This window comes from Hippopotamus amphibius, chromosome 17, assembly GCF_030028045.1.
Source record: "Hippopotamus amphibius kiboko isolate mHipAmp2 chromosome 17, mHipAmp2.hap2, whole genome shotgun sequence".
Lineage (NCBI taxonomy): Eukaryota > Metazoa > Chordata > Mammalia > Artiodactyla > Hippopotamidae > Hippopotamus > Hippopotamus amphibius.
The window spans coordinates 62,153,161-62,179,993 of NC_080202.1; the positions used below are offsets into that span (position 1 = coordinate 62,153,161).

The 26,833-nt window shown below is 42.2% G+C and overlaps 1 protein-coding gene across 6 annotated transcripts in view; it reads left to right on the plus strand.

Moving 5' to 3' along the window:
- ABCA5 (ATP binding cassette subfamily A member 5) overlaps positions 1 to 20,531 on the plus strand; it is a 72,599-nt gene extending 52,068 nt beyond the window's left edge. For 5 of the 6 annotated variants that reach the window (XM_057716942.1, XM_057716943.1, XM_057716945.1 and 2 more), the window contains 17 exons: positions 956 to 1,069; positions 2,419 to 2,589; positions 3,552 to 3,665; positions 4,045 to 4,179; positions 5,668 to 5,742; positions 6,251 to 6,342; positions 8,498 to 8,624; positions 9,093 to 9,207; positions 9,308 to 9,399; positions 10,214 to 10,389; positions 10,777 to 10,852; positions 10,954 to 11,048; positions 11,765 to 11,884; positions 12,969 to 13,118; positions 13,495 to 13,574; positions 15,195 to 15,250; positions 15,773 to 20,530. In XM_057716942.1, coding sequence (XP_057572925.1) covers positions 956 to 1,069; positions 2,419 to 2,589; positions 3,552 to 3,665; positions 4,045 to 4,179; positions 5,668 to 5,742; positions 6,251 to 6,342; positions 8,498 to 8,624; positions 9,093 to 9,207; positions 9,308 to 9,399; positions 10,214 to 10,389; positions 10,777 to 10,852; positions 10,954 to 11,048; positions 11,765 to 11,884; positions 12,969 to 13,118; positions 13,495 to 13,574; positions 15,195 to 15,250; positions 15,773 to 15,880 — 1,896 coding nt within the window. In that variant the 3' untranslated portion in view covers positions 15,881 to 20,530. Of the gene's footprint in view, positions 1 to 955; positions 1,070 to 2,418; positions 2,590 to 3,551; positions 3,666 to 4,044; positions 4,180 to 5,667; positions 5,743 to 6,250; positions 6,343 to 8,497; positions 8,625 to 9,092; positions 9,208 to 9,307; positions 9,400 to 10,213; positions 10,390 to 10,776; positions 10,853 to 10,953; positions 11,049 to 11,764; positions 11,885 to 12,968; positions 13,119 to 13,494; positions 13,575 to 15,194; positions 15,251 to 15,772 lie in introns of all 6 variants that reach the window. The other variant, XM_057716944.1, reaches the window with a different exon arrangement.
- Positions 20,532 to 26,833: the final 6,302 nt, after the last annotated feature.

Here is a 26,833-nt window from a genome sequence, read left to right on the forward strand (position 1 = left end):
AAAGTGACCACAGTTCAAAATGTGTAATTCCCGTACACGTCTTCGTGTTGTTACTACAGTTGTGTGTACCCGTGACTATTACAAAAGATCTCGCGACTTAACATTTTCCATCAGACGCTGACATACAACCATACTGTTGTTGTAAGCCAGAGTGAAAGACATGAGACTTTTTCAAGCTCCCTATTCACAGACACAGTCTTATTCATGGTCCACATGTTTCCCCTTCGATGATCGATTCTGTGTCATTGAACCCACTGTCATCTGATTAATCTCCAGTTCTCATGCTACTCAGCTTACACGATTGTTGGTTCTGTCTGGGTCTTCTGCTGTTAGGGACAGGTTCTACAGCATCATGTGGCATGAATTAAGGATTTAAGTGTTATTGCTAGAAACTCGGAAGGCCAAGCCGACAAGGTGCAGCCTGTTTCGACATCACCCGGTGGCCCTGAGGGTGACTCTGGGTGGTCCGTGTTGGGGGCACCGGCTGTGTACGAGGTTGTCTGGAAGCGTTTGCTGCACCTGGACCCGGGGCCTGGGGGAGCTAGAGTCGCCCCTACTGGGCATAAGATGCTCCTGGTTCGGTAGGAAGCGTCAAGGTCATCCTGAGAGAGTCGTGCCCATTGCGCAGAGCGACCAGTGGGCAGGTTAACTGCGCGTCACATACAGTCGTTGTTGGTTAAACAGTGACCCTTGATTCACGTGCCACATTGCTCTGTGCACTTCCGCAAGAAAATGGAAGTACAGTAATCTGCCCGGGACCCTGTCATATTTAACCTGTCAAACAGGTGCTGTAGCCCACCGCATGTTCACGCTGCACCTGTTTCCTCACATGCACTGGGGTCTAGGACAGGTGTCCTAACGTGTGTCTTCAGAGGTTTTGATGGCCTTTTAGAAGGTAGTAACATGACGTAAAGTGCTTCTCAGTTCTCTTTCTTATTCTGTGGTTGCCTTTCAGGAAATCACCGACATAGTCTTTAAAGTCGAGCTGTATTTTCAAGCAGCTTTGCTCGGGGTCATTGTCGCTGCGATGCCGCCGTACTTCGCCATGGAGAACGCAGAGAACCATAAGGTAATGGCTCAGTTACAAACCACAGGTGCATTTGACGAGCAAGAGATCTTAGACAAAAAAGTAACCTGTTTCGTGTGAGTGCAAGACTTCTGTGTGGTTATCACCCCAAGGGTAAGAAGTTGGAGCATAGACACGTTCACTGCGGCGCTGGTCGTGACCCTCGCTTACTATTTGGGTGCTGGTCACGTGCTTGAAAAGCCGCACTGCTGGGCCGCGTCCTGTGGTCTGGGTCTGGTTGGATTAAGCTGCAGTGGTATGTGCTGCAGGTTTTTGTGTGAATGTGATAAGTTTTCATCTCTCTGGGATAAATGCCCAAGAGTACACTTGCTGTGTCGTATGGTGATTACATGGTTAGTTTTATACGAAGTTGTCAGTCTGTTCTTCAGAGTGGATAAACTGTTGTACAGTCCCACCAGCCATGTATGAATGTCAGAAGCTTGGATTATCCAAAATAATTGTCTTTGACTTGGTTTATGTTTTTATACTTATATTGAAATTTGTATTTTTGTTCTTCTAATTCATTGAACACCAAAGTTGTCCATTTTTTATCATTTCTCCTCTTCTTCTTAACTAATCTTCATAGCTCATGCTTCTCTACCTCCTCTATGGCTAGCTGTTTCATATAACAGTTAGTTATCATACGTAGATGTTTTATAGATGACAAGAACCAACTGCATAAGATTGTTCGCTATTTGAATTTGTGAAAGACTTTTAAATTTTCAAATTAAACAGAATGTAAGGGAAATGATGATCATTTACGTTTACTGTTCATACACATGAAAATGCTGTTCCCTTGTGGTACTAACACTAGTGAACATTTCTGTTGTGCACAAGAGTTCATGAAAGGCATTCAGATGCATCACCAGCACAGAGTGTCACACTTCGGCTGGGAGCCCCGTGTCAATCAGAGGGGACTTGGCCATTTATTAGTGCTTTTGTGAAAGGTCAGCATTTAAAAGTGGGAATCCTTTTTCTTAAACATATTTTTCTCTCATTTCCACAGATTTTAAAAGTAGTCATGTTGTGGCTACTCACTGTTTGCCCAGCTGTAACCCCCACGACACCTTTTACTGTATTTTAGTTTTGTGTTTCTTAGCAGCACTGCTATATACTGATGCTGAAAAATTTTGTTGAAATTTTTACACCTCAGGAATAAGAAACCAAATTAAAGACTAAATGGAATGTATACGTAGCTGCAGGAGGGCTTTTATTACCTGTTGACAGAATGTGACGTTTCTTGTTGATGTAAAATTAAGAGTTCTACCGTCGTTTGCCAGTGTTTTTTTGTTTGTAAGATGTTTAAAATCATAATAAATTTTTCCTGCTTTTTGTTTGTTTGTTTGTTTTAGATCAAAGCTTATACTCAACTTAAACTTTCGGGCCTTCTGCCTTCTGCGTACTGGATTGGACAGGCTATTGTCGACGTCCCCTTGTTTTTTGTGGTTCTTACTTTGATGTTAGGCAGTTTATTTGCATTTCACTATGGATTATATTTTTATGCCGTCAGATTCCTTTCTGTGGTAAGTTAACATCAGTTGTACTCATGCTGTTTATAAATAAAATGTTATTTTAAAAAGCTAAATCTTTATAAAGGTGATAATTGTCTGATTGAGTAATTTTGATGTTCCAGGAAGTAGAACCAACATCTATTTAATTTTTGTGTGTGATACCATAATCAGTGCAGTTTATATTGCGCTACATGATTTTTAAGAACAATAACTTTACCTTATAAAATGATTCCTTGAAACTGAGGTGGCCTTTCATGTAGACTGCCTACTTGTGTGGAATCGGGAATACTTAAACAGTCCTTCTTTTAAATGTCTTCTTTGTCTCTGTGCCTGAAAATAACTTCACAAAAAAGAAGCTCTTTTATCCCATGATTTAAAATATGGCTTACAATCCTAAGGAAGAGTATATTTGTATTCATATGTCAGGGACTGATATTAGATCCTTCCCTATGAATTATATTAGAACAAAGTGGAAACAGAGTGTGGTAGCTTGGGGTTGCTGAAAGTAAACTTAGGAGCATTGCCAGAGTTCATACTGACCTTACGTATTAATTTCCACCTTATAAATTAATAAATGTTTTTCTTAAAAATTTACAAAATGCATTAAGTGGTTTATATTAAAATGGAAGCTAATAGTTGATTGAGATTGATAAAGTAGCTAGCTGTGCTTGCTTTTCATAATAAAATAGTAAGAAATAGTATTTTACTTGGCATAAAAAAGAACTACAAATAGTATTTAGTTTAAATGACTTATTCAGGATTGTGTCAGCCCTTAAAGACACAAGTTTTGTTGACTGAGGAGAATTGTGGGTGGTAACTCCTCAAGTGGCCACAGCTTCAGGCTTGGAGCGAGTTGTGGAGCAGGGAGACCTGAAGAGTAGTCATCCGTAGTGTTGTCATGTGGCCAGCGTTTCTGTCATGTGTGTGGTTAGCTGCTATATCTTTAACTAAAAATACACATTTCTATTTTCCAGGTTTTTTGCCTCATTGGTTATGTTCCATCAGTTATTCTGTTTACCTACGTTACTTCTTTCACTTTTAAAAAAATTGTGAATACCAAAGAATTTTGGTCCTTTATCTATTCTGTGGTAAGTCACATTTTATATTATTTCATCTCGGCTTTTCCTCACAGGTTATTTGAAAGTCACGAGCACTTTTCATGATGGTACTCAGAAAGGTGACTGTGTCTTAGTTCTGAGTGCGGGACTTAGCGAGCGAGCTGGCGGGTCTGTTTGCATACGTATCTGTCTTAGACCCCATCCGCCAGCAGAAAGGGATGATATTTTGTTGCATTTTACAGCTAGCAGGGCAAGGATGCCAGCTACAAACAAGTGGTACAGTGCTCTGATGCTAAATATGGTTCCAAGTTTTATTAGAAAGTTAAAGGCAGTTAATGCTGAGGCACACAGTAGATTTGTATGAAGTTTCTAAACGTCTTCTCACGTGTTTTCCTGTTTTTCTCTTTAGACAGCACTGGCTTGTATCATAGTCACGGAAGTAACTTACTTCATGGGGTACACAGTCACAGTTATTCTTCATTACACCTTTTGCATAGCTGTTCCAGTCTATCCGCTTCTGGGATGCCTGATTTGTTTCATAAAGGTAGGTCTGTTAGGTGTTCTAATATTTTCTTAAAAGGGTAAATAAATACTGCCTGATCTTTGGGATCCTAGTTCTTGTACTGAAATACTAAAATAATAAAAAATAAAAAACTGATTGCTTGCTACTGCTTGATTTAAATATTATTAATGCAGCAGTAAATGTGAGATTACTGTGGAATCTTCTCAAGCATGTTTTTAAACTGCAAATTCTCAAAGGAGAAGGACTGTGTTCATTACATGGTCTTTCATGCCCAAAACAATTTACATAAATTGTGTGATCTGACTGCAGTCCACATGTGTTTTGGGGAGTTTTTGAAGGGTTAAACAATGTACTGTACTATACAGGGATGAGGGAAAATAAAGTTTGAGAGATTTTTTTCCAAGCCAAACTAGAGAAACTAATTTTATTAGGCCTGGCTAATTGAGCAGATTCTGTGATTAGAAAAAAGAATTAAGTGTTGAATTATTAGCTTCGGATGGTTGCTGGTCAGTCCGCTCACACACCTCCTTACCTCTCTCCCCTCCCTTTTTTTGGCTTCGGTTAAGAAGTTTAATTTATACCTACTCTGATAGGCATGTTTTGGGGTGAGGAAGATTTTAATCTAGCTATAAAACATGGCTATTAATATTAATAGCTAGCTCATTTATAGAGAAGGCATGTTTGCTGTTAAATAAATATTTTTTTGTTTTTAATCTAAATATTTATACACAATGCAGTGACAAGAAAATCATTTCTTCTACTCACAACACTTCTGACACCAAATGTGTGGGTTTTTCGCTCAGATTCAGCAATTCTCGACACTGACCAGAGTTAGCACAGGCCCCCCACCCCCCGCAGACCCCAGGCGTCAGTCCTGCAGGCGGCCCCCGGCCTTCAGATCCTAGCCACAGGTCGTGGGTCCCCAGGTCGCCCACGTTCTGTCTGACTTGGAAGCCCTGCTCAGAGCTGCAGTTATTTCCTCTAAAGGCCCCCAGAACTTGGGAAGCACTTGATTTACTGCTCCCGGTGTGTTATGGTGGACACGCAAACAAATAGCCAGGTGGAGAGGGTTGTAGGGAGGGTCCAGGAGGGCCCCGGGGGCAGAGGTCCTTCCCTGGGCAGTTTGGAGAGAGCCTGCTCCCAGCGTGAGGATGCTCCCTGCGCCCCGTGTTAGAGGCGTCTTGGAGATCCCATGACTTGGGCAGGTTGGGCGAATCTGGCTCCAGGCTCTCCTCCCCCCGCTGGTGGGGTCTCCGGGGCCGGAAGTGCCAGCTCCTGGGTCTGGCTGGTCCTCAGTCACGCAGCCTCCATGCTCCGAGTCCCCCCCCATCAGCACAGACTGATGGGGATTGTTTTATATAACGAGAGACACTCCTGTTCCCTCTGTCGCTCAGGAAATTCCAAGGGTTTTAGAAGTTCAGTGACAGGAACTGTGGTCAAAGACCAAATTTCATTATATCACAATGGCACACACAGCCACATATAAATTTTCAAAAATTTTTGTCTTAGATTTCTTGGAAGAACATTCAAAAAAATGAGGACACCTACAACCCATGGGGTAGCCTTTTGGTGGCTGTTATATCGGTAAGAAGTCACTGTGTTATTAGCACGTTGCCTTAAAAATAGTTTGATCATACGACTCTCACTCTCTTTTTAGTTTTTGTCCTGTTGCATAACAATGAAGGTGTGTGAGAAGTCAAGTGTGTTGGTTAATGCTGGCACTTCATTTTCTGAACACATCCACTCTGACATGCTTGGCTCTTTCACATGTCGTTCCTTCTACTTAATAGTAATTCCTGCTTCCATGGAAGCAAAAACAAAGCTTTTTTAAAATTATGATTTATGAAACTGACAACAAATGAACTTTACAGAGGTAAAGAAAATATGTGAAGGATCATTTTACTAAAAAATTTACCTTGGTTTGTATTAACATTTATTCTTAACTCGTTGTATGACATGCAAGAAAAAATTGTGGTGAATGTTTTCGGTGATGGTAAGGAACCCGATGTATGTGGTTTTGGTTCTCTTGGTGCAGGGAGGGGAAAAAACCCAAAATGCTTCAGTCACGAGCTGTTACATGTTTTTCTTTTAGCCCTACCTCCAGTGTGTGCTGTGGGTTTTCCTCTTGCAGTACTACGAGAGAAAATACGGAGGCAGGTCATTAAGAAAGGATCCCTTTTTCAGGTCAGTTAATTATTTTTTTTTAATTTTAATGTTGTTTTTAGTATATTGACAGAGTTATGCAGTCATCACCATCATCTAATTGCAGGTCATTTTATAACCACTAACCTACCTTCTGTCTCCATAGATCTGCCTATTTTACACATTCACATGAGTGCAATTATATAAGCTGTGGTCTGGCTTCTTGTACTTGGTGTTTGTGTAGCAGCCCATGTCATAGTGTGTGGCAGTGCTCGTGGCTGTGTGTGTGTGTGGACATCTGTCTCCATTCCTCTGGAAGGACACCTAGGAGTGGAATCCATGGGGCATGTGGCGGCTTTATGTTTAACCCTTTGAAGAACTGCCAGATGGGTTTCCCGAGTAGCCGTACTGTTTTACGTTCCCCGCAGGATGTGTGGGCTTCTGCTCCTGCATGCTGACCCCAGGCATGCTTGTGCCCTTCTGACCTTGGCCGCTCTCGCGGGTGCAGTTGGTGTCTCACTGTGGCTTCTCTGCGTTTCCCTGGTGACTCAAGATGTGAAGCATCTTTTCAGATGCTTTTGGTCCATTTTTATGTCTCCTTCAGAGAAATGTCACTCTGAATCCTTTGTCCATTTAAAATATGCGTTACCTTTATATTATTGTGAGTTTTTTTATATATTCTGGATACAAATCTCTTATCAGATAGATTTTGAAAATATTTTCTTCAAGTCTGTGCATTTTTTCTTCAGAGGATGTTTTAAATTTAAAGGAGAGTTATTTATTGAAATATGGCTATTGGTACTAAATTGGTTCTGAATTTCTTTTTATATTTCTCATATTTGTTTATTTGCTGAATATTCATATTCTGGAGAAAACTGGGAAGTGTTGGTAAATGTGTAATAGTTATTCATCAACCACGGGACCCTCCCCATGCCCACTGAGGGGGAGCGTCCGGCTCTCCTGCATCTTTACCCTCATCCCCGCTCTCGTCTTGGGGGAGAGTTGAGCATCCGCACAGATCACTTTTCCGACACTGTAACCCCTCAGTGTCCGATCTTCCCCAAACCGGTAACTCTGCTCCACGCCACCCATCTGTTTGCTTGGAGCCTCTGGTGACGCTGCGTTCTCATCCTTTAAAAGCTCAACTCTGTTTTAACGCCCGTAGCCAAGCAGCCTCCTTTCCCTAGCCGGCACCTTCCTACCCTTCTCTGTTTGTAGTTCTCCAGGCCTTCTTTCTCCCAGGTTACCAGTCACCTCACCTCCTTTCTCACTTCTCAGTGGGTGACCTCGCCATCTAGCTCACGAGGCAGAAGCACCTGCTTATAAATTATATAGTCTGTACTCACTTGCCCATGTTTCATCACCTTTACTTATTCCCAGCCCCAGAGGAAAGCACCCCTCCTGTTATCCAAGCCTTGCTGTGTTCTGTCTGCTTACGGATGTGGCTCAGTCAGCTCTGTCTTCCTCTGTCTTCCCCTTTTGGATCTTACTGGGGTAGTCTTTCCTCTGGGAGGGGGCCGCCTTCCTCCCATGTAGAACAATGTAATAGGTGTCAGAACCCATCAGTCGCATTGGAACCTGAGTCCCTCTCCAGCTCTTAACCCCTCTTTCCTCTTATAGCCAGAAAGCTTCCACTTCTGTTCTCACCTCCCATTCACTCCCTAACTCCTGCCCTTACCTCTTCATGGCTCCTGTTTTCAGTAACGTAAGTAATGATCCCTCTGTGTCTGCTCAGGTATGCTCACTCCCTTTAACTGATCTTCAGCCTTTAATATGACTGACTTCTTCCCTTAAACTTTTCTCCTATTCCTTTTTTCTCCCGCATAACATCAACTTCTGTTTGCCTCTTCCCCTCTCGTAATAGCACGTCAGTGCCCTGTGGAGACACTTTCTCCTCCGTTCCGTCGTGGCTGCGGGTCCTCACTTCAGCCCCTGCGTCCCCGCTGCCTGGGCCGCCTTGTGTGCACCCAACTGTAAATGCTTTGAGAGCAGTGTCTGTTTTGTTGTTTTTAATCTTTTCGTCTTTCTGTGAACTAGTGCTTGACACATACAGGTTATAAATAATTGTTGAATAAATGAATGAATTTAGGTAATATCAGGTAACAGATCTCACGTTGGTGTATTTTTTCAGTCTTTTCTCTATGCAGTGCTTGAATTTCTTACTATTTTAATTATTTGAAAATCATGATACTTTCAGGACCCTTTCAACAAAGTCCAAAATTAGGAAGTTTCCAGAAGCACCAAACAGTGAGGACGAAGACGAAGATGTCAAAGCTGAAAGACTGAAGGTCAGAGAGTTGATGAGCTGCCAGTGCTGCGAGGAGGTAACCCCGTCTCTGCCATGGTGTGCAGTGATCAAGTCCCCTGCATGGGCGTCAGCCTGGAATTACTCTCCTTTCATACCAGTCAGTCTGCAGAAAGTCTGTCTTTGAAAAAACATTTTTGTCCACTTTCTTTTTTTTTAAATATTAATTTATTTGGTTGTGCCGGGTCTTCGTTGCCTCGCCCGGGATCTCTTGGTTGCGGCGTGTGGGAGCCAGCTGCCGACCGGGGTTGGAACCCAGGCCCTGCGTTGGGAGCGCGGAGCCTTGGCCACTGGACCGCCTGGGGTGCCCTGTCCACTGTCTTTTGAATGAACCGTTATTTCCGTCATGCACGGGGGTTTATTTGTACAGTACACCTTCTTAGCAACTACAGTTCTTGTGATCTGGCAGTGAGGTGTATGCAGCCTGTCATTGCGGGGTGGGTAGCTGATTTATAACCCTCCTTTTAAATCCTGTTTCCCTTATTAGAAGCCAGCCATTATGGTCAACAGTTTGCATAAAGAATATGAAGACAAGAAAGATCTTCTTACAAGAAAAATAAAGAAAGTGGCAAATAAATATGTCTCCTTCTGTGTTAAAAAAGGCTGGTATTTAATTATTTCTTCTTAAATAACATTTCCAGAAGAGTAGTTTTCATTTTTTAGTTTGATTTACATATGATGATTTTTCTTTTAATTCCTTAGGAGAGATCTTGGGGCTACTGGGTCCAAATGGTGCAGGAAAAAGCACAATTATTGGTCTTCTGGTTGGTGACATAGAGCCAACTTCAGGCCAGGTGTGTATAACGATGTGGACGACGTTGAATACAATCTGCGTGTTTACTTAAAATCAGCCCCTTAGTGACAAATGGGACTTTGATGCTCAGGTTTTATGTTTGTAGTATTTTTTAGGATAGGCTGATCAAGTTAAAATTTTTTGGTTATCGGTGACAATACCTAGTGAAGTTTCCACACACACGTGCAGAACACACACAGAGACAGGTTTCTGCTCGTATGCTGATTACAAGCACGGGTGACATGTCGCCTGACTTACTAGAGGCCCGCTGTGTTAACTTCAGGAAACAGAGGTGCTCACCTCCACCCCGCCACCAGCCGGCCTGTGATCGCAGGCATGTTTCTCTCGCTCCACTCTGCGGGAGCCTCGCACACCTGCCCTGATCCCGTCACCAGCTTCCTTCACACCAGCCACACTGGCTCAGTGCTTTGCTGGAAAATGCCAGGCACACTTTAGTCTTTCCCTCTTGCCTTAGGTTTTGCTTACGTTGGCTGTTCCTTACCCCCTAGAAAACCAGGTGATCAGATTCACTTATTTCCATGGCTCAGAAATCCCCTATCCGTGGGGCCCCCTGATCCCCCTGGTTAAAACGGACCTTTCCCTCCCACCCTACCCTGCCACCCTGGCCACCCTCCCTGGCCGTGTCCCTCATCTCGGACACAGCCCTGTGTGTCCGTTGTGCATCAGAAAGGAGTGAGTATCTGACCTACTGTGACCCTGACGCTAGCAAGGGGTTTGAATTAATCCACTTGCCACTTCCTTTACGATGTAAGTGAAGCAAAAATAGTCGTTACACGTGGTTTGTATTTCTGCAGGTATTTCTAGGAGACTATTCTGCAGACCCAGCTGGAGATGATGACTCCGTTAAGTGTATGGGCTACTGTCCTCAGATAAACCCACTGTGGCCAGATATTACGTTACAGGAGCATTTTGAGATTTATGGAGCTGTGAAAGGCATGAGCGCCAGTGACATGAAAGAGGTCATAACTCGGTAAAATAGTTGTCTTTAGAGCCCTTTTCTTACCTGGAGAAAGGTTTACGCTCCACAGTTTCAAAATTTCATAACAGGCAATTCTGTGGATCATAATTTTCATAGAAAAAGATTACTACTTTTTAATATATTCTTTACTAGATTATGACAGCCGTGACAATGAAAAGGAAACGTTTTTATTTATAAATACAGAATAAATATACTTATAAATGTCATGAAACCTATTTTAATTTAAAGTGAACCTTTTAATCAAGATGTTAATTTATTTAAAATGAGCTTCAACAAGGTAACCATTCTAGGGAAAAAACAGTGTCAGTGATCACAGACCCGTTACATTTGTATTTATGTGCATCCTGGGACACTCGTTTGGTGTGGTGTATTTTGCAGAATAACAAATGCACTTGATTTAAAAGAACATCTCCAGAAAACGGTAAAGAAACTACCCGCAGGAATCAAGCGAAAGGTACTTTTATTAGACGACAAGTGCGCATATGGTCTGGTGTCTGGTTCTGTCTCGAGAGTTTCTTATAGCCTCCCCCGCCCCTCCATTTTCTCTCTGTCCAGCTGTGTTTTGCTCTGAGTATGCTGGGGAACCCTCCCGTTACTCTGCTAGACGAACCGTCCACAGGTATGGACCCTAAAGCCAAACAGCACATGTGGTGAGTACACGTCAGGGACACTTGCGCTGTAGCATCAGCACGCGTGCTTTAATATTAGTTATATACACACGTCGATTCAAAATTCTGCACAAAAGGAAAAATTGCAGTTAAAACTTTCTAGAGGTCCCCTTAAACGTTTTAAACTTGATCATACTTTTCATGAAGTGTTAACAGTATATTGTATATTCTGGGACAAAAATGAGAGTACTGTTGCCTGAGTAGTTTTTTAAAGGTTTTTTTTTTTTTTTGTCTAAAGTAACATATAAGTGAACATCTCGTAAAGGTATTGTCTTGAATTTACATTGGAACTCTCTCTAGGAACTCACAGTGCTAATTAGTTGACCAACTCTTTGAGCGTAGAATTCCACATTTATAAAACGTGAGGTTTGTTTCAGATACATGTTAAGGTTTCCCTATGATTCTGTGGCTGTTTTTGTTATAACATGAAAAGCCATCGGCTTCTGTAATCAGTTGGTTAGCATACTTTTAACCTGTAGAAACATTTGAAATCATGAACTTTCTTTCCATTTGACAAGCTTTGAAAAATAAGGTAAAGCAAGTTGAAATAGAAGAACCACAGTTGGGCAGAATATACTAACTATAGCAATGATATTTGATAAATTTAAATTAACCAAATAGTTGGATTTTTTAAAACTCAGGTCTTTTCATTAACGTTCAGGTGCCATCTTCCCTTCGTTGTGTTTTGTTTTCTGTAGGAGAGCGATTAGAACTGCGTTCAAATCCAGAAAGCGGGCTGCTGTCCTGACCACTCATTACATGGAGGAGGCCGAGGCCGTCTGCGACCGCGTGGCCATCATGGTGTCCGGGCGGTTAAGGTAGATGCTCGTGCTGAGGAGGTGGTGGTGCAGGGTGGGCCATGGGTGTGCATGTTGAGCACCTGTGTTTCAGAAACTTACACATATTAGTTAAATGTTAAAAAACGCTCCCTTGTGTTTTTAATCAGCTTTCTGTAGAATTACTTGGAAATGTGTTAATTTTCCCCCCAAATTGGCTGCTACTCTGCAACAACAAATGAGAGTGTTATTTTCGGCATGATATTTACTATTTTTAAAAATTGGTAGGATATTTACTGTTTTTAAAAATTGGTAGGTATTGTATTGGATTGTAACCCAGCATATAAAGTAAATATACATGAGAGTTCATACGCATATAAATAAGTGATTGAATAAATAAATAAACATGGGAGAAGAGACACATCTTTTTACAGAAAGATGACAAATTGTGTGTCTCTCAAGTGTAGCCTGGACTTAGCCAGTCTTTACTGTAAAGTTCGGGAAGGGAGGACCGTCCCTTTACAGCAGAGAAACGGGACAAACACCACCCTAACCAGGCAGGGCCACGTGGTCGTCACATACCCCCCAGTACATGGTGAGAAGGTACTTCAGCTCTGTATTCTTTGCTCCAAAAACCCACACCGCAGTCTCTAATCGTGAGAAAAACATCAGACCAACCCAAATTGAGGGGCATTCTACGAAAACACCTGACCAGTCCTCAGAACTGTGAAAGTCATGAGCAGGAAGGGAAGAGTCAGACGCTGTCCCCAAGGAGGCTGAGGGGGCGAGACCACACGGTGCAGCGGAGTCCTGGGTGGGCCCCGCACCGAGGAGGACGTGAGTGGAGGAACCAGCGAAGTCCAAGCAAAGTCAGTAAACTCAGTAATGATATAGTCAGTAATCGTAAGTCAGTGCTGGTTTCTTAATTTTGGCAAATGTGTCACGGCAATACAAGAGGGCAGTGTCAGGGAGACTGAAATTAGGGGAGAGGTATATGAAGGCTGTATTATCTCTTGTCTTTGCAGCTTTTGTACAAATTGACAAGTATTCCATTCTTAAGTGAGAAATCATCTTCGAAATTGTCAGGTTATGTTATAGCTGAACTTTCTTTTAAAAATCACTGCAGATGTATTGGGACAGTCCAACATCTGAAGAGTAAATTTGGAAAAGGATACTTTTTGGAAATCAAAGTAAAGGACTGGATAGAAAACCTGGAAGTAGACCGTCTTCATAGAGAAATTCAGTATATTTTCCCAAATGCAAGCCGTCAGGAAAGGTAAAAGATTTTTAAAAATTTAGTTACGTTTCTTTGTACAGCAATAATCCTAAAAGTTGGTTATGCTATTAAAGGCTTAAGGAAAACATGTATTATCTTCAGTATTGGACTTGTAGTTTGAGGAGTGAGTTTTGTATCTAACTTAATTTTAATGTTAGATCTTTCAACATGTAATAGTATTTAAAGCTTTTAAAGTTCTCATTCAGTAGTAATGAGAGAGTTCTTTTATTGTGCATGGAAATATTTTAAGATTTCAAATAATTTTTATCTAAATAAGTATCTAAATAGTTTTATTTTGAACTTTTAAAATGTTGAGCTTTAGCTTCAGAACACATAGTACTTATTTTGAATTTTCCTATTTTATCTTTGCTTTCAGTTTTTCTTCTATTTTGGCTTATAAAATTCCTAAGGAAGATGTTCAGTCCCTTTCACAATCTTTTTCTAAGCTGGAAGAAGGTATGTAATATTTAAAAAACATTGTGAAGTAGCTTTCGAGCTATTAAGGAATTTTATTAAGACGTTTAGAAGCTGGGCCTCAGTTTATTGTAGAAACTACGGTAAGAAGATGACCTCTTATTAACGTAATCTAAGCTACGCGTCCGTCCTCACACGTTAGGGATTTTGTAGATCAGCTGCATTGTAGTGTAAACCCTTCACTCTCTTGAGTGGACGTCACTGTGGCTTTTCGTCTTGCATCTCTAAGAAGGTTCAGCTTAGTTAGCCCTTACTAGTTCAGCCCAGAAGTGGGAGCATTGCGTTTCTTGAATCCTTGCTTCGTATTAGACCACAGAAGTAGCAACGGTAGCAGGACTCCAGTGGTAGCTGGAGAAAAGAGAGGAGAATTCATCCTGCAGGAGGATACACGTTCCAAATCTAAACTTTAAAGGAGCTTGTTGGATCCTGGCATTTTAAACATGAATGTCAGGTGGGATGAGGAGTCCTCGCCAGCAGAGGGAGGCAGTCTCCTTGGTGGGGCACACATGCGTGGACAGGTTATCTTACGGAGTTCGTAAACTATGAAACTTCCTGGTGCTTCCTTGCTTGCTTTCTTTCTTTATAAATGTTTGTTACTTTATTAAATTTCCTCTTTTTTTGGCTTTTTTTAAAAAATAAGTTTATTTATTTTATTGGCTGTATTGGGTCTTTTTTGCTATGTGCCGGCTTTCTTTTTAGTTGCAGTGAGTGGGGGATACTCTGTTTTGGTGCGCAGGCTCCTCGTCGCTGTGGCTTCTCTTGTTGCGGAGCATGGGCTTCTAGGCACGTGGGCTTCAGTAGTTGTAGCACATGGGCTCAATGCTTGTAGCTCGTGGGCTCTAAAGCGCAAGCTCAATAACTGTGGCGCACGGGCTTGTGGGATCATCCTGGAGCAGGGATCAAACCCGTGTCCCCTGCATTGGCAGGCGAATTCTCAACCCCTGTGCCACCTAGGAAGCCCTCGGCTTTTTTTTTTTTTTTGGCTGCACCTCGCGGCTTGTGGGATCTTAGTTCCCCGACCAGGGATTGAACCTGCGCCCTCCACAGTGAAAGCACAGAGTCCTAACCACTGGACCACCAGGGAATTCCCTCCTAGTGTTTTCTTTAGGTTAAAGATTAACATTTTAAGTCATTAGGGAGAATTAAAGGAATGAATAGAAAACCAGAAATTTGATATTGGAATAGATTGCAGAAAGACCTAAAATGCATGTAAAAAAGTATATGGACACATGACCATTATCTGGACTCTAGTGTAAGAAGCCCAGAGCGGACTGTATTGGAATTGGGGGGGCGGGAGGAGAGAGCAGGAGCCAAAGAAACATGCAGAAGGAGTAACGGGGAGGAAAAGGAGGGGAGAGAGGAGCTTTGGGGAGAGGGGAGGAAGGCAGGTGCCGTGAAAGGTGTCAGGCTCAGGGCCGTGGACGGTTGTACGGGTGGGAGAGAGGAAGAGGCAGAGGAGAGCGGCCTGTATTGGCAGCTTCAAATCAAAATGAGTTGATTATAGAGATGGAAAAAAACCAGATTGTTAGCCACTCAGTAGTTATTGCCATTTTGTTACTTAAAAATATTAACAAGTGAAATATTATTTTTACATTTTAATAGCTAAACATGCTTTTGCCATTGAAGAATACAGCTTTTCTCAAGCGACATTGGAACAGGTACTATAAAGTTAATTTTAAAAAGTTCTTCTGTAGAAGAAATGTCCAGCATCTAATTGTTCAGGTGTATATTGGACAGGGAAGGAGGTTGTGAGCCAGAGACCATTCGCTGTAGAGCATTCCTAAACTTCGTAAATTTTAAACGGCTCGAGTTTCTCCACCTGCTTTTTTCATATAGCTCAATATTTTCCCTTCAGTTTAAAGATAATGAGTCATGGTGGGTGGTATTTCGTATTAGTACATCTGAAATTACATAGCTTAAATATTTATAAATGATTTTTTGTGACAGTGCTACTTTAATATATTAATCAAAAATAACCTATTAATCCTCTGAAGTAACATTCATCTTTATATGGGATTAGTAGAGATTATTCTGTTTGAACACTATTAATGGCGGTATACCTCTTGATGCTTGAATGGTTAATGTGATTAGGTATAGCCTTATGCCGTTGCTTATTTAGTTAAAATTTTTACACGATAATTGCAGCACAGAATTGTATTCATTTATTTATTTTCATTTAGGTTTTTGTAGAACTCACCAAAGAGCAAGAGGAAGAAGATAACAGCTGTGGCACTCTGAACAGCACCCTTTGGTGGGAAAGGACCCAGGAAGACAGAGTAGTGTTTTGAATTTGTGTTGCTCAGTCTGCTCACTGTATTTCTTGTATTTCTTTCCTTCTCACTTTATTTTAACTCTGGTTTAAAAGTTTATTGCTTGAATGGTAATTGGAGAACTGTGAAGGCGCGTGGGATTTTCGTGACTTCGATAATTGAAGTGCTGTTGGTTGTGTATTTTGCTTTTCTTCAAATAAAACTTGTGTATAATGCATTGAAACTGTATGTCCTTATCTGAAGTATATTGCATTGTCTTCTGTATGTGAAGTTGAATATGTGCTTTTTCGCTTTTCAGAAACAGTGCTTGTGATTTTATGATTTGAAGAAATAGTGATAGAATCATTTTATTTTGAACAGTTCCCTTTTAAGTGTATACCATCTTGTTACATAAGTATGTAATGCCCCAGTCTAAATAAGAAACAACCACATGAATAATACATAGAACAGAGACATAAAGCAAGAATTTGCTTCTCCTTTTTAATTTCTAGAAGAAACCGAATGGAAGTTGGCATCCTGAAAAGCTAGACACTGGCCAGTCTCGGTGCAGGTAGAGGTTTGCGGGAGGTGACGTGCACTAGGTGGCGCTCATCAGCTGGGATAACTGAAGCCAGACCTTGTTATGTTAGCTGATTTTAGACACAAGGTGACTCAGGTTCAGGTCTCTTGTTACAGTTCTTTTGCTTCCGGTACAATGCAGAGGTGTCTCAATTATTGTGGACGACTGTGTCTAGAATCTTATTAAGAAATAGCCTGATTCTTTTGACTGTTTGAGGCTAGAATGACAGACATCTATAGAGTGACAAGAATTAACCCGTACCTTCTCCTCCACCCCTTGTGGAAGACATTAAGTTTTTTGTCATCTTCCTTCCAAAGGACACATTTTTATTCTAGAAATAAACTTTATTATTTGAATATCTCTCTCCTTTATGGAGTTCTAAGTATATCACTGTGTTGATTTATTTAGTTACTCATCTCAGATTCACTTTGGAATGTGGTGGCATGTAAATAAACTTTGGGGGTTAAATTAAGGATAAGTAAACTATACATAGTTCTCTTTAAAACGAAACCAGAATCTCACTCCTTGACAGAGCTGAAGTAAGATTATGGTTAAGGTAATCTTAGAAGTACCTCCTTGTGGACCCCATGCGTGGACCATAGGTTTAATATGATGTAAACCATACTAGTTGGCATTATATTTCAACCAGATGAATGTAAGTTATTAACTTTGTGAAAACAAATATATTAAGGGTGTGATTATCGCGTTACCAAGAGTCTTAAAGAACAACAGTCACAACAGAAGGATTTGGTACTTAGTTCCTCTAACCCTTTAATGAAGCTGTTAACTATTGTAGGTAAATCATAACTTTTCGCTGTCGTGTGTGGTAAGACAGCTGTGCTTTTAGGCTCCAGCAGCTGCCTTACAACAGTGTACCTTCCTCAGCCGCAGTACAAGGTACACGACTGGTGTTTTCGTCTCTTGCTTTGGCCACATTCCTAAGGGTGCAGGTACATCACCTGCTGTCTCAGAGGTCTGCCTTCCCGCTAGCCTAAGTGAGCTGTCTTACAGCCTCGGCATGCATCCCGCAGCCTGCGGCGAGGTTACTTCCCCTCGTAGGATTCAGCTGGACTAGTGTCTAATCTCTTATTTTGAAGGCCCTTGCCTTACGATACCTAACTTTTGGTTCTTCACCTGAGAATCTCGCTTTTCCATCCTTCGTAAAAGTCGTAACTTCTAATCTGCAGTGCTTGCATGATGAAGACAAGTCTGGAAACCTTTGAAACAAAATCTTCACCTTTGTAGATAATTTAATAAATAGCACATCGTATCTTCTAAGCAAATCGCTACTAAGCGGTGCCGTAAATTTAAAGAGGCATCTTACAGGGTCTAACACTCATATGAGTACCCGGGGCTTCTCTTTGGGGCGTGTCTTTGTAGCTCTGCTGACCAGTCACAGTCATGTTCCTGTCTACTAAGTTCATCCAGTTACTTGACTGTTGTTGTGCTTTTGCAAGCATTTTTTTTAAAAAGACATTTTTTTCCCCGCTTTTACATAATTAGCGTGAATATATTTTGGTCGTAAGTCAGATTATTTGTAGGAATGTTCTGTTCCCGTTTCTTCACAGTAAGAGAATTTTTCCTCTTCAGGAGTGTAATTTAACAACTGCTTAGGAAAACAAGGGTAAGTGGGGTGGGAAGAAAAGGAGAGAGCAGGTCAAATATGAAGTTTATCTCTGTTGACAGCGTACGGTTCAAAATGTCTTAACTTACAACCTCAAAACTTTTTCTGTACCAATACAAATAAATATAAATATGTATAAATCAGGAAAAAGTTAGAAAAACCCACATCCCCTGGCTTGTATTTTCCACCCATGATCAAAGTTTGAAAGTAAAGGCTGACTTCACGGGTCGACCGTGGTTCGTAACCAGCAAGGCACACGTCCGTCTGCAGCGTCAGCTACGTCTTTTGCATCTCCCTCTGTGAGCGCTTAATCGTTTTTCCAGTTTGTTCTCAGTAAAAGGCTGTAGGTTTTCTTTAAAGCCTTTTTTTTTCTTTTAAATTGGCCCAAACTATCTAAAACCAATATTTTTTTTATCATTAAAGTGTTTTTAGAGTAATTTAATTCAGCAGACATCTTAGCAAGTTGCAAGCATTGGGTTCCTTGGATAGAAGGGTCACTGTGCACCGGGCAGGCGCTGTGGGATCTCACAGCCCCGTAGGAGGAGGTCAGATACTTCTGTAACTAACGCTGATGCAGCATGGCAGGTGCTGTGCGAGTGGTGCTAACACTAGTTTATTGGGGCGTGGTTCTACTTAGGCTTAGTGTTGTCATGCTTTTATTGTTGTCCTGTTGGTCACACAGCATTTTCTTCTGATTGTACTCTGAATTTGATGAAAAATCATGCTGTATTTTTATGTAACATAAATACACATTAATTTTTAAAAAAATAGAAATGCTAACCCCTAATATATTTTTAATATTGCTAACATTGATTCTTCTTTTTCTTTCCTGAAAGAACGTGTTACATAAAATGAAAGAATTTATTCTCAGGTGAATAATTTTTATATCAGCTATTCTTATATGGTAAAAGTTTACTTATTTTTTTATTCATAATGTGTTACATGTAAGTAATTCTCTGCGCCATTTAAGAAAAATAAATATGATTATATTATTAGTAATAAGCTTTAAGAACTGAAAACTTAAGACAACCCTTCATTTTGCATGAAATGGATTGTTATTTAGTGTTGATGAACAAATAATGAGTGTCCTATATTAAAAATGAAGGAAAAACCTGGCACTAAAACTGTTAGTAATTTATTTCTAGTATCTGTTGGGTGTTTTCAGGAAGGTTCAAGGAGGAACATAAGCAGTTTCTTGTGTTTTAATTCACATTCATATTTTAAACTTAAACAGATATTCTTGTAGATCTTTTTATCTCCAAATCTATTTTGTGAAAATATAAAGCGATCATTTTTACTTCCATTGTTTTACATTTAACAGATTAACGTATTCTGAAATAGTTAATACATTTTTATCATTTTCCTTAGAATGTTTGAATACATTGATTCTCTCCACACCTAGATAAGATTTTAAATTTAATGAACCAGTTTTTCTCAAGCACCTAAGCAGTTCTTGCAAATCTAATTAATCCAGTTAAGCAAATAAACATCATAATTTTAAGCACCTTAAAAATAGACGGCATACACAAAACTACATGACTGGAAAGCCTGCTACCACATTTGTATAAATGCAGAATTCCAAAAACATTGGTACAGTAATTTAAAGTAATTATTTCCCCCATATCTACACATAGGCCTTCCCAGGGTCACAACATTTGCCAAGGAAAGGGCCATCTCAGGTCACTGAAGTTCACCTCTTGATGACTAGGGACTGAGAGGTGTGTGATACCTGCGGTTGCTCAGGTAATGTGGGAACTGCCGCAGATGTGATTACAGCAAATGCTAACATAGGCGTACCACCTGCATCCGCCCTCAGAGGCTAAGCTGGCAGCGGTTCAGGTGACCCCTTTTTTAAGTTCAAGCTTTGACTTTTTGAGCTTTTAGCTGTGACTTAACAGTTTGAGGTTTTTGCAACCTGGTATTTTTTCCTAAGACAAGATATCGCTTAAGTTTTATTGTCAGGTTGGATTTTCCAAGTTCTGCGTTGTAAGTGTAGCGTAACCTTGTTAACTGAAGACTGGCTAAATGAATCCCTCACTTGGTGCGATTTTATTTCCCTTTTTATTTGTACTTCTCATGTGTGTCGTTGACCACACTCCTGTGGTCGTTTTATTAACAGTCTGGTATCAGTGTTATTTTGCATCACATCATCTAATTCTTACTGTCACATGGTTGTAGGAAAAGATGCCGAATGCTAATTTTCTTGTTTATGTGTTAGCTGGTAATTTCTTTGGCCACATTGTACTTTTGATACTGTTATGTAATATTATGTAATTGGTACTTGTTTTCCGTTGACTACATCCAAACACATCAACAGTATGTGAAATCAGGACTGCGACTGAATGAGATCAAAAGTGTTCTTGGTCCAGCTTACAAACTGATACACCCTTTCTTCTAATGCCAGTTATATTCTTAATTTTTAAAGGCATTTTTACTTTCATTTTTAATGAATAAGCAATATACACAACATGGTTCAAAATTTAAAATAAAAAGCAAAGACTAAAACATAAGGCATCCTTGCTCTTCTGCTCTTTAAGGAAAGAATAAGTCTTCCTACAAACTAAAAATGGAAGTTCTGGTCTTCAAATGTATGCAAATATAGCTTTTACTTGGCTAATTAAAGACATACAACTTTAAAAGGGTGGTTGTATCCACTAAGTATGCCTGCTTCAGAATTTACCTTCACCAAACCAAGGCATTAGGTAGTTCTTGAGATCCATCTATGACAGTGTCCAAAATCTTTAAGGTTTAAACAAAGACTGTTTTTCCATATCATTCATGTATCCACAAATGTTTATTATAAATCAGCACTCACAAACACCGGGGATACATAACTGAAATAAAAATCTCTGCCCTCACCGAGCTTTCATTATAGCAGAGTGAGACACAAACTACTAAAATATATATATAATGCATTAGATGCTGAAAAAGAAAGATTTGGAGTGGGAGTGAGTATTGCAGGTAGTGGTGGTAACACCACGCTGAGAAGGTGAGCTGGTGAGCTAGCAGTGTAGACAGAGGCTGTGTGGTTGAGAGAAACAGGACTTGTGAGGCTTGAGTGGACTGGTGCGGGGGAGGGGGCACCAGTGAAAGATGGGCTCAGAGAGAGACCACAGGGGCCGTTATGGACATCATGTGGACTCTGTGTGCGGCCAGAAGTCACTGGAGGGTTTTGAGTAAAGAAGGGACATCATCTGATATATCTGGAGCGATTTAGCTGCTGTGTTGAATATAAAAGGGCTGCAGTGGTGGGGAGGGGAAGGGGGAGAAAGACCTGGTAGGAGGCGACTGCATCTGATAAGGCAAGAGGTTAAGATGAGTTGAATCAGGAAGTGGTAAGAAATGGTTGGATTCTCAACGTTTTGAAGGTAGAGAAAGGTTGGGGGGGTGGGAAAGAATCACTGATGCTAAGGTTTTTTTGCCTGAGCTACTGAAAGAGTGGACTTGTCCTCCATTTATTATCTCTTTGACCTCATCTTCTACTAGTATCAGATAGGAGGAAGAGCTTGAAAGTTGAGGTTTAAAGATATGGGGGAAGATCAGGAATAAGTTTTAAAGTTTGAGATGCTTGTTACACATCTGAGTGGAGATGTCCAGTAGGTAAAGGAAAGAAACATCTGAAGCAGTGTTAGTTTCAAAACCTGCTCTGAAGCGAAGAATCCAGCGTGTATTGAACGGTAGAGTAAAAAGTGCAGGATGTCTTAGCAGTAGTAAAACGGATTAACATTCAGGTACGATGCCGGAAGTCAAGGATCCTGCCCAGAGTACGGAAAATTCTGAGAACACGTTTGAGATCCAGTGTTCTCATGTCTGCAGTCTCTGAACTTACGATCAGAATAGACACAGTTGGCAGCCGGCATAACCCGCTTTGTCAAATGTGCCCTCAGGAGCAAAATCTCCCTCTTTGAGAACACTGATTTAATGCACAGATTTGAGTTGAAAATAGATTCAATTCATTTACACAAAGGTTTCAGTGGAAAATTTATCTTTAACACATTTCTGTGGTTTTTCCACACACAGGTAATGTTTCATACTCTGCTCGAGGGAGGGGGTTCCTGGTTCTGGTTCACTCTGGTCAAGGTAGAAGACACATCTTTTTTTTTTTTTTTTCATTTTATTTATTTATGTATTCTTTTGGGGGGGATATACCAAGTTCAATAGTCTGCTTTTATACACATATCCCCGTATTCCCTCCCTCCCTCGACTCCCCCCCACCCTCCCCGTCCCAGGTCCTCTAAAGGCATCATCCATCCTCAAGTTGAACTCCCTTTGTTATACAGCAACTTCCCACTGGCTATCTATTTTACAGTTGGTAGTATATATATGTCTATGCTACTCTCTCACTTTGTCTCAGTTTCCCTTTCACCCCCCACCCCGCCAAACCTCAACTTCTCCAGGCCATTCTCTGCATCTGCGTCCTTGTTCTTGGAAGACACATCTTTTAAATTCGAATTTAAAAAATAATAAAGATGTTCTATCAGAGTTTGATAGATTCATCTGCAAACTTATTCTGAAGGTCTTGGTATGCATATTGGAAGGTTTCTTTTGCTGTTTTAAGTTAATCTTGTATTATCTTTCAGTTATTTTGTGACCTGTCTTCTTACATGTCCAGTTATTTATCTGCTAGTCTTTAGCCATTTCTTAATGAGGTTCCCAATTTGGACTCTTCATTTTTGGGGGGCCGTCACTATTTACAAGCCTCCATTATGAATGTTAGAAATGGGTGCCTGAGACGGACGTAACTGTCTATACAGAGCCACGCCTGTGTATCTTTGCTTACATCTTGAAGTTCAAGGTAAGAACCTTCAAAAAATCCCGCCGGCACTATTTGACTTACAGTCATTTAAATCACCATATATACTGTTAATTGTTACATGCAAACCCAGGATCTTGTCTTAGGCTTCCTGGATGTTATGCAGTAGAAGATGCAAAGCTCACCCAGTAGACCAGAGAAAAAAACTGAGGGCTGAATTGTATAAAAAAGCCACTGGAGGTTTCTCGGTCATTTTTGTGTAATTGAAAGTCAAAAGAAATTAGAATGAACAGCTTGCAGTTTAATTTCAAAACTGCAGGAGACTGAATCTCACATTGGGAATGTGGCAGTGCCAGGGAGATTTCTTATTCAAAAACGTTTTATCTCCAACTTCATAATCAAGGTTCCGTCTTTTATTTTTTCCCACCTCAGAGATGGTTAGACGTAGTGTCCAGTCCTGCCCCGTGAAAGCAGCAGGGGCCTCGTGGAAAACGCTTTGGCCACCGGAAGGCTGCAGAGGGCTGTGCTGCGGGCCCCACCCGGCTGGTCCAGAAAGGGGTGGGTTGAGGCCGTGCGACGGGTAGCGCAGGAAGAGCCCAAGGTAGAGCCTGCAAGCCGGGCTGGGAAGCTGGAGGCTAAGCTCCACGGAGCAAGAGGGCCCTCCCTGTGCTAGTTCATTTGGGGAACAGTCAGGAGATAGTAGGGTTCAGAATGTCAGAACAAAGAACAAGAAATGAGGAACAGCCAGGAGACGCCCCAGCCATTCATCAGACGGAGGGAGGCAGAGCAGCCGGGGGTTAGGAAGGGCTGGAACTGTGCGCAGCAAGGGCTCAAGGCTGCGTTTTAAACCATCAGTGCTTTTTTTTTTTTTTTTTTTTTTTTTTTGGCCACACCACGTGGGATCTTAGTCCCCCCACCGGGGATGGAACCCAAGCCCCCTGCCAATGGAAACACGGAGTCCTATCCACTGGACCGCCAGGGAAGTCCTAAATCATGTGTTAAATCCCTCCTTTGGTCCCTTTAAGGAGCCAGAAAATCAGACCTTTCAGGTTCTCTTGAAAAGGCAGGCAAGGAATCCTCTCTTATCATCTCTTATCCTGAAAGTGAAGGTAATTGTTAACCAGGAAATTGGGGAGGTGGATGGGCAGAGATGGTAAAACAAAACCTCCAGGAAATAAGTTATCAAGATGTTACCGGTAATAAAGATATAATCACAGTCTGAGTTTTACTTTTCCCCCTTATTTTGCTTCAAATAGGAAAACTAGTGATACCCACATACTTGAGAAGACTCAGTTTACATTTTTCCCATATAGATGAGGACTTAAGAATGTCAGTGATAATTTTCAGGTGGGAGAAAGCATCAAGATGAGTCAAAAGTGTCATTTGACTGGAATATTTTAGAAGCAGACTTGATGTGTAAGAAGTGAGATTTAGGAAGAGCCATTGCTGACGTTGACTGAGGGCTCCCTCTGGGCAGGGCATGGTTCCAGGGTTCTATGCACGTTCCAGACTCGTGGTTCCCCGCCTGCCGTGTCAGAATCAGCTGGGGATGTGTTAGACGTGTACATTCTCAGATCCCCCAGATGTACGGGACCAGAGACTCCAGGAGTGGGATCCAGGCATCTGCGTTTTAACGCACCATCCGGGTGATTCTGGTGCAGCTCAAGGTTGAGAACCACTGGTGTTGACGATCACATGTAATCCTTACAACAACCCCAAGAAAGAAGGACGTTTGTTTTCACCCGCCTCTTTATAGCCGGAAACTCTGAGGCCAGGGAAGTTAAGTGATTTACCCGGTGACCCTGAGTTCCTAGGTGGCTGCGCTGGGATTTGAACCCAGGCAGTGTGACGTCAGGGCTTATGTTTTCCGTCTCTTCCTTCCATAAGGTGACACCCAGCCCTGCTGTGGTACCTGGCTTCTGTCCTAGGATACTCACAAAATATTGCATTCGCTAGTGGGAATCCCGTGCATCATAGGCCGATCGCGGGGGTGTGCACACGCATCTGGGGTGCGTGCCACCAGAGGCGACCGGTGGTGGCCGAAGGCCCACCACGTGTCTTGTCTTCCAGTCAAACCCACTGCAGACGATCAGTCAGCAGTGGTCGGTTGTGAAATGCACAGGGAAATGAGAATCGTGGTCCGCTAAAGCAGCGGTCTTCAGCCTGGAAGGTATCCGAATCGCCTGATTCCAGCGAAACCGGAGGGGTCCGGACAAAGGTTGTGAAAGGGCTGAAGAAGGACACCGTCCTTTGGAGCTTTCAGCAACTTTCCCTGAGGGACTCCTGAAAATTAACTCTACCGGACTTACCGGATGTGTGGACACTTAGATGGTACAAGACACATTTGTGAAGAGTCCATGATCAGAAGCCTATTTTACTGTGGAAAAGAAGTTTTGCATCACTCTGAGTGGGCGTGTGAGTGCCAGGTGTGTAGTGAACAGCCTCCAGGAGGGACTGAAGTTCAGTCACAAGCTTAGTCGTGGGTCTGTGCCTCAGTGATTAATCTTTTGTTCTTAAATTCCTACACTGGGCCAAACACTACGGTAGAAGCTGGGGAAACAAGGGTAAACGATACACAGTCCTGGACACAGGACCCAGTATGTTGGGAGTTACACAGAAATAGAAGGGTGTATCCGTGATCCACTTCTGCATAAGCCGTCCCAAGATGTAGCATCTTAAAACAATGTACATTAATCAAGTCGCAGTTTCTCTAGGTCAGAAATCTGGGCTTAGTTTAGCTGTGTACTTGTAAAATTAATGACCAAACAGGAAAAAAAAGGCAATTTGGGGGAAGGGGAGACCGTAGAAGAAATACCAACTACAAAAGATAGAATTAATACAATGCCCTGAAAAGAAACAGGATATTATAAAAAAGAAGAGTCAGAGGATGAGACTACATCAGGAACAAGTGGGGTTTATCCCAGGAATTCAACCTCAGAGAACTGTAAGAATTGTTAGACAACAGAAATCACAGAACTACCAATCTATGCAGATAAATGTACTGTCTAGAAAATTCAAAATTTTTCCAATTAGAATAAATAGCAGAGCTCAGCAAAGTCCAAGCTCAGGTGCAAAATGAATCCTGCTCCTCTAGACAAGCAACAATTAACCAGAAAATGTTAAAAAATAGATCCTAGCATGTCAGTAAGGGATCCTCTACGCTGTGTAGCAACACATCTTGCAAAAGACACAGAAGACTTCTAGGGTAAAACATATGCATTTCATCGAAAGACATAAAAGTGACGCAAATAAAGTTTCATCCTGTTGCGGGGGGGATTCAATGTGATAAAGAAGTGAATGCTCCTACAAGCCCATTATAAATGCACACACCACCTATGGCGGGAGGAGGTCAGGCAGAGGCCGTGACCTCTGGTTGACCCGCGAGGCGAGCTGGATGGGGGAGCTCGCCCCTCCCCGGCCCGGAAGGTGGGTTCTGCCCGGGTCCCCCCCGCGCACCCCCGGGTCCTCCCCCGGGAGCCCCTCCCAAGGACGCGGTGTGGGTCCGGACGGAGGATGCGACTGCGCACCGACTTGGCATTTTCCGGCCGGGGCGCCCAGGTGGCCCAGGACCAGTGCTCCCGGCTGCCCGGGGGCTGCGCTGTCTCGGTCCCGCCCTGCCCTCCGGGTGCGGGCCGGGTTCGGATTCCACCCGGGGAGTGTGCCAACCAGGGATGACCTCGGAGCCCGGCCGCAGCGCCCGCTGTACTGCGCTTCCCAGAGGCATGGGAGCCCTGCGCATCCCCGCCTCGCACTCTGGTAATTCTCGAATGTTCTAGACCCCCCCCACCCCCCCTCCCCCCCCCGCCGCAAAAGGTTACGCCTCCCTGAAGGCTCAGCTGTGGGTTGGCTTTTTTTTTTTTTAGCAGTAAAGTGAATCTGATGAGATTGGGCCCCGGGGTTGTGTGTGGGGAGGATGCACAGCCCAGCTGTCTCTGCACGTTTCCCTGAAGCCACGACGCAGGGCGCAGAGCGGCCCCCGCCCGCGGAGGGTCGGGTTCTGCCGTGAAGCGGGGGATGCACCTGCGGGGCGCGGAG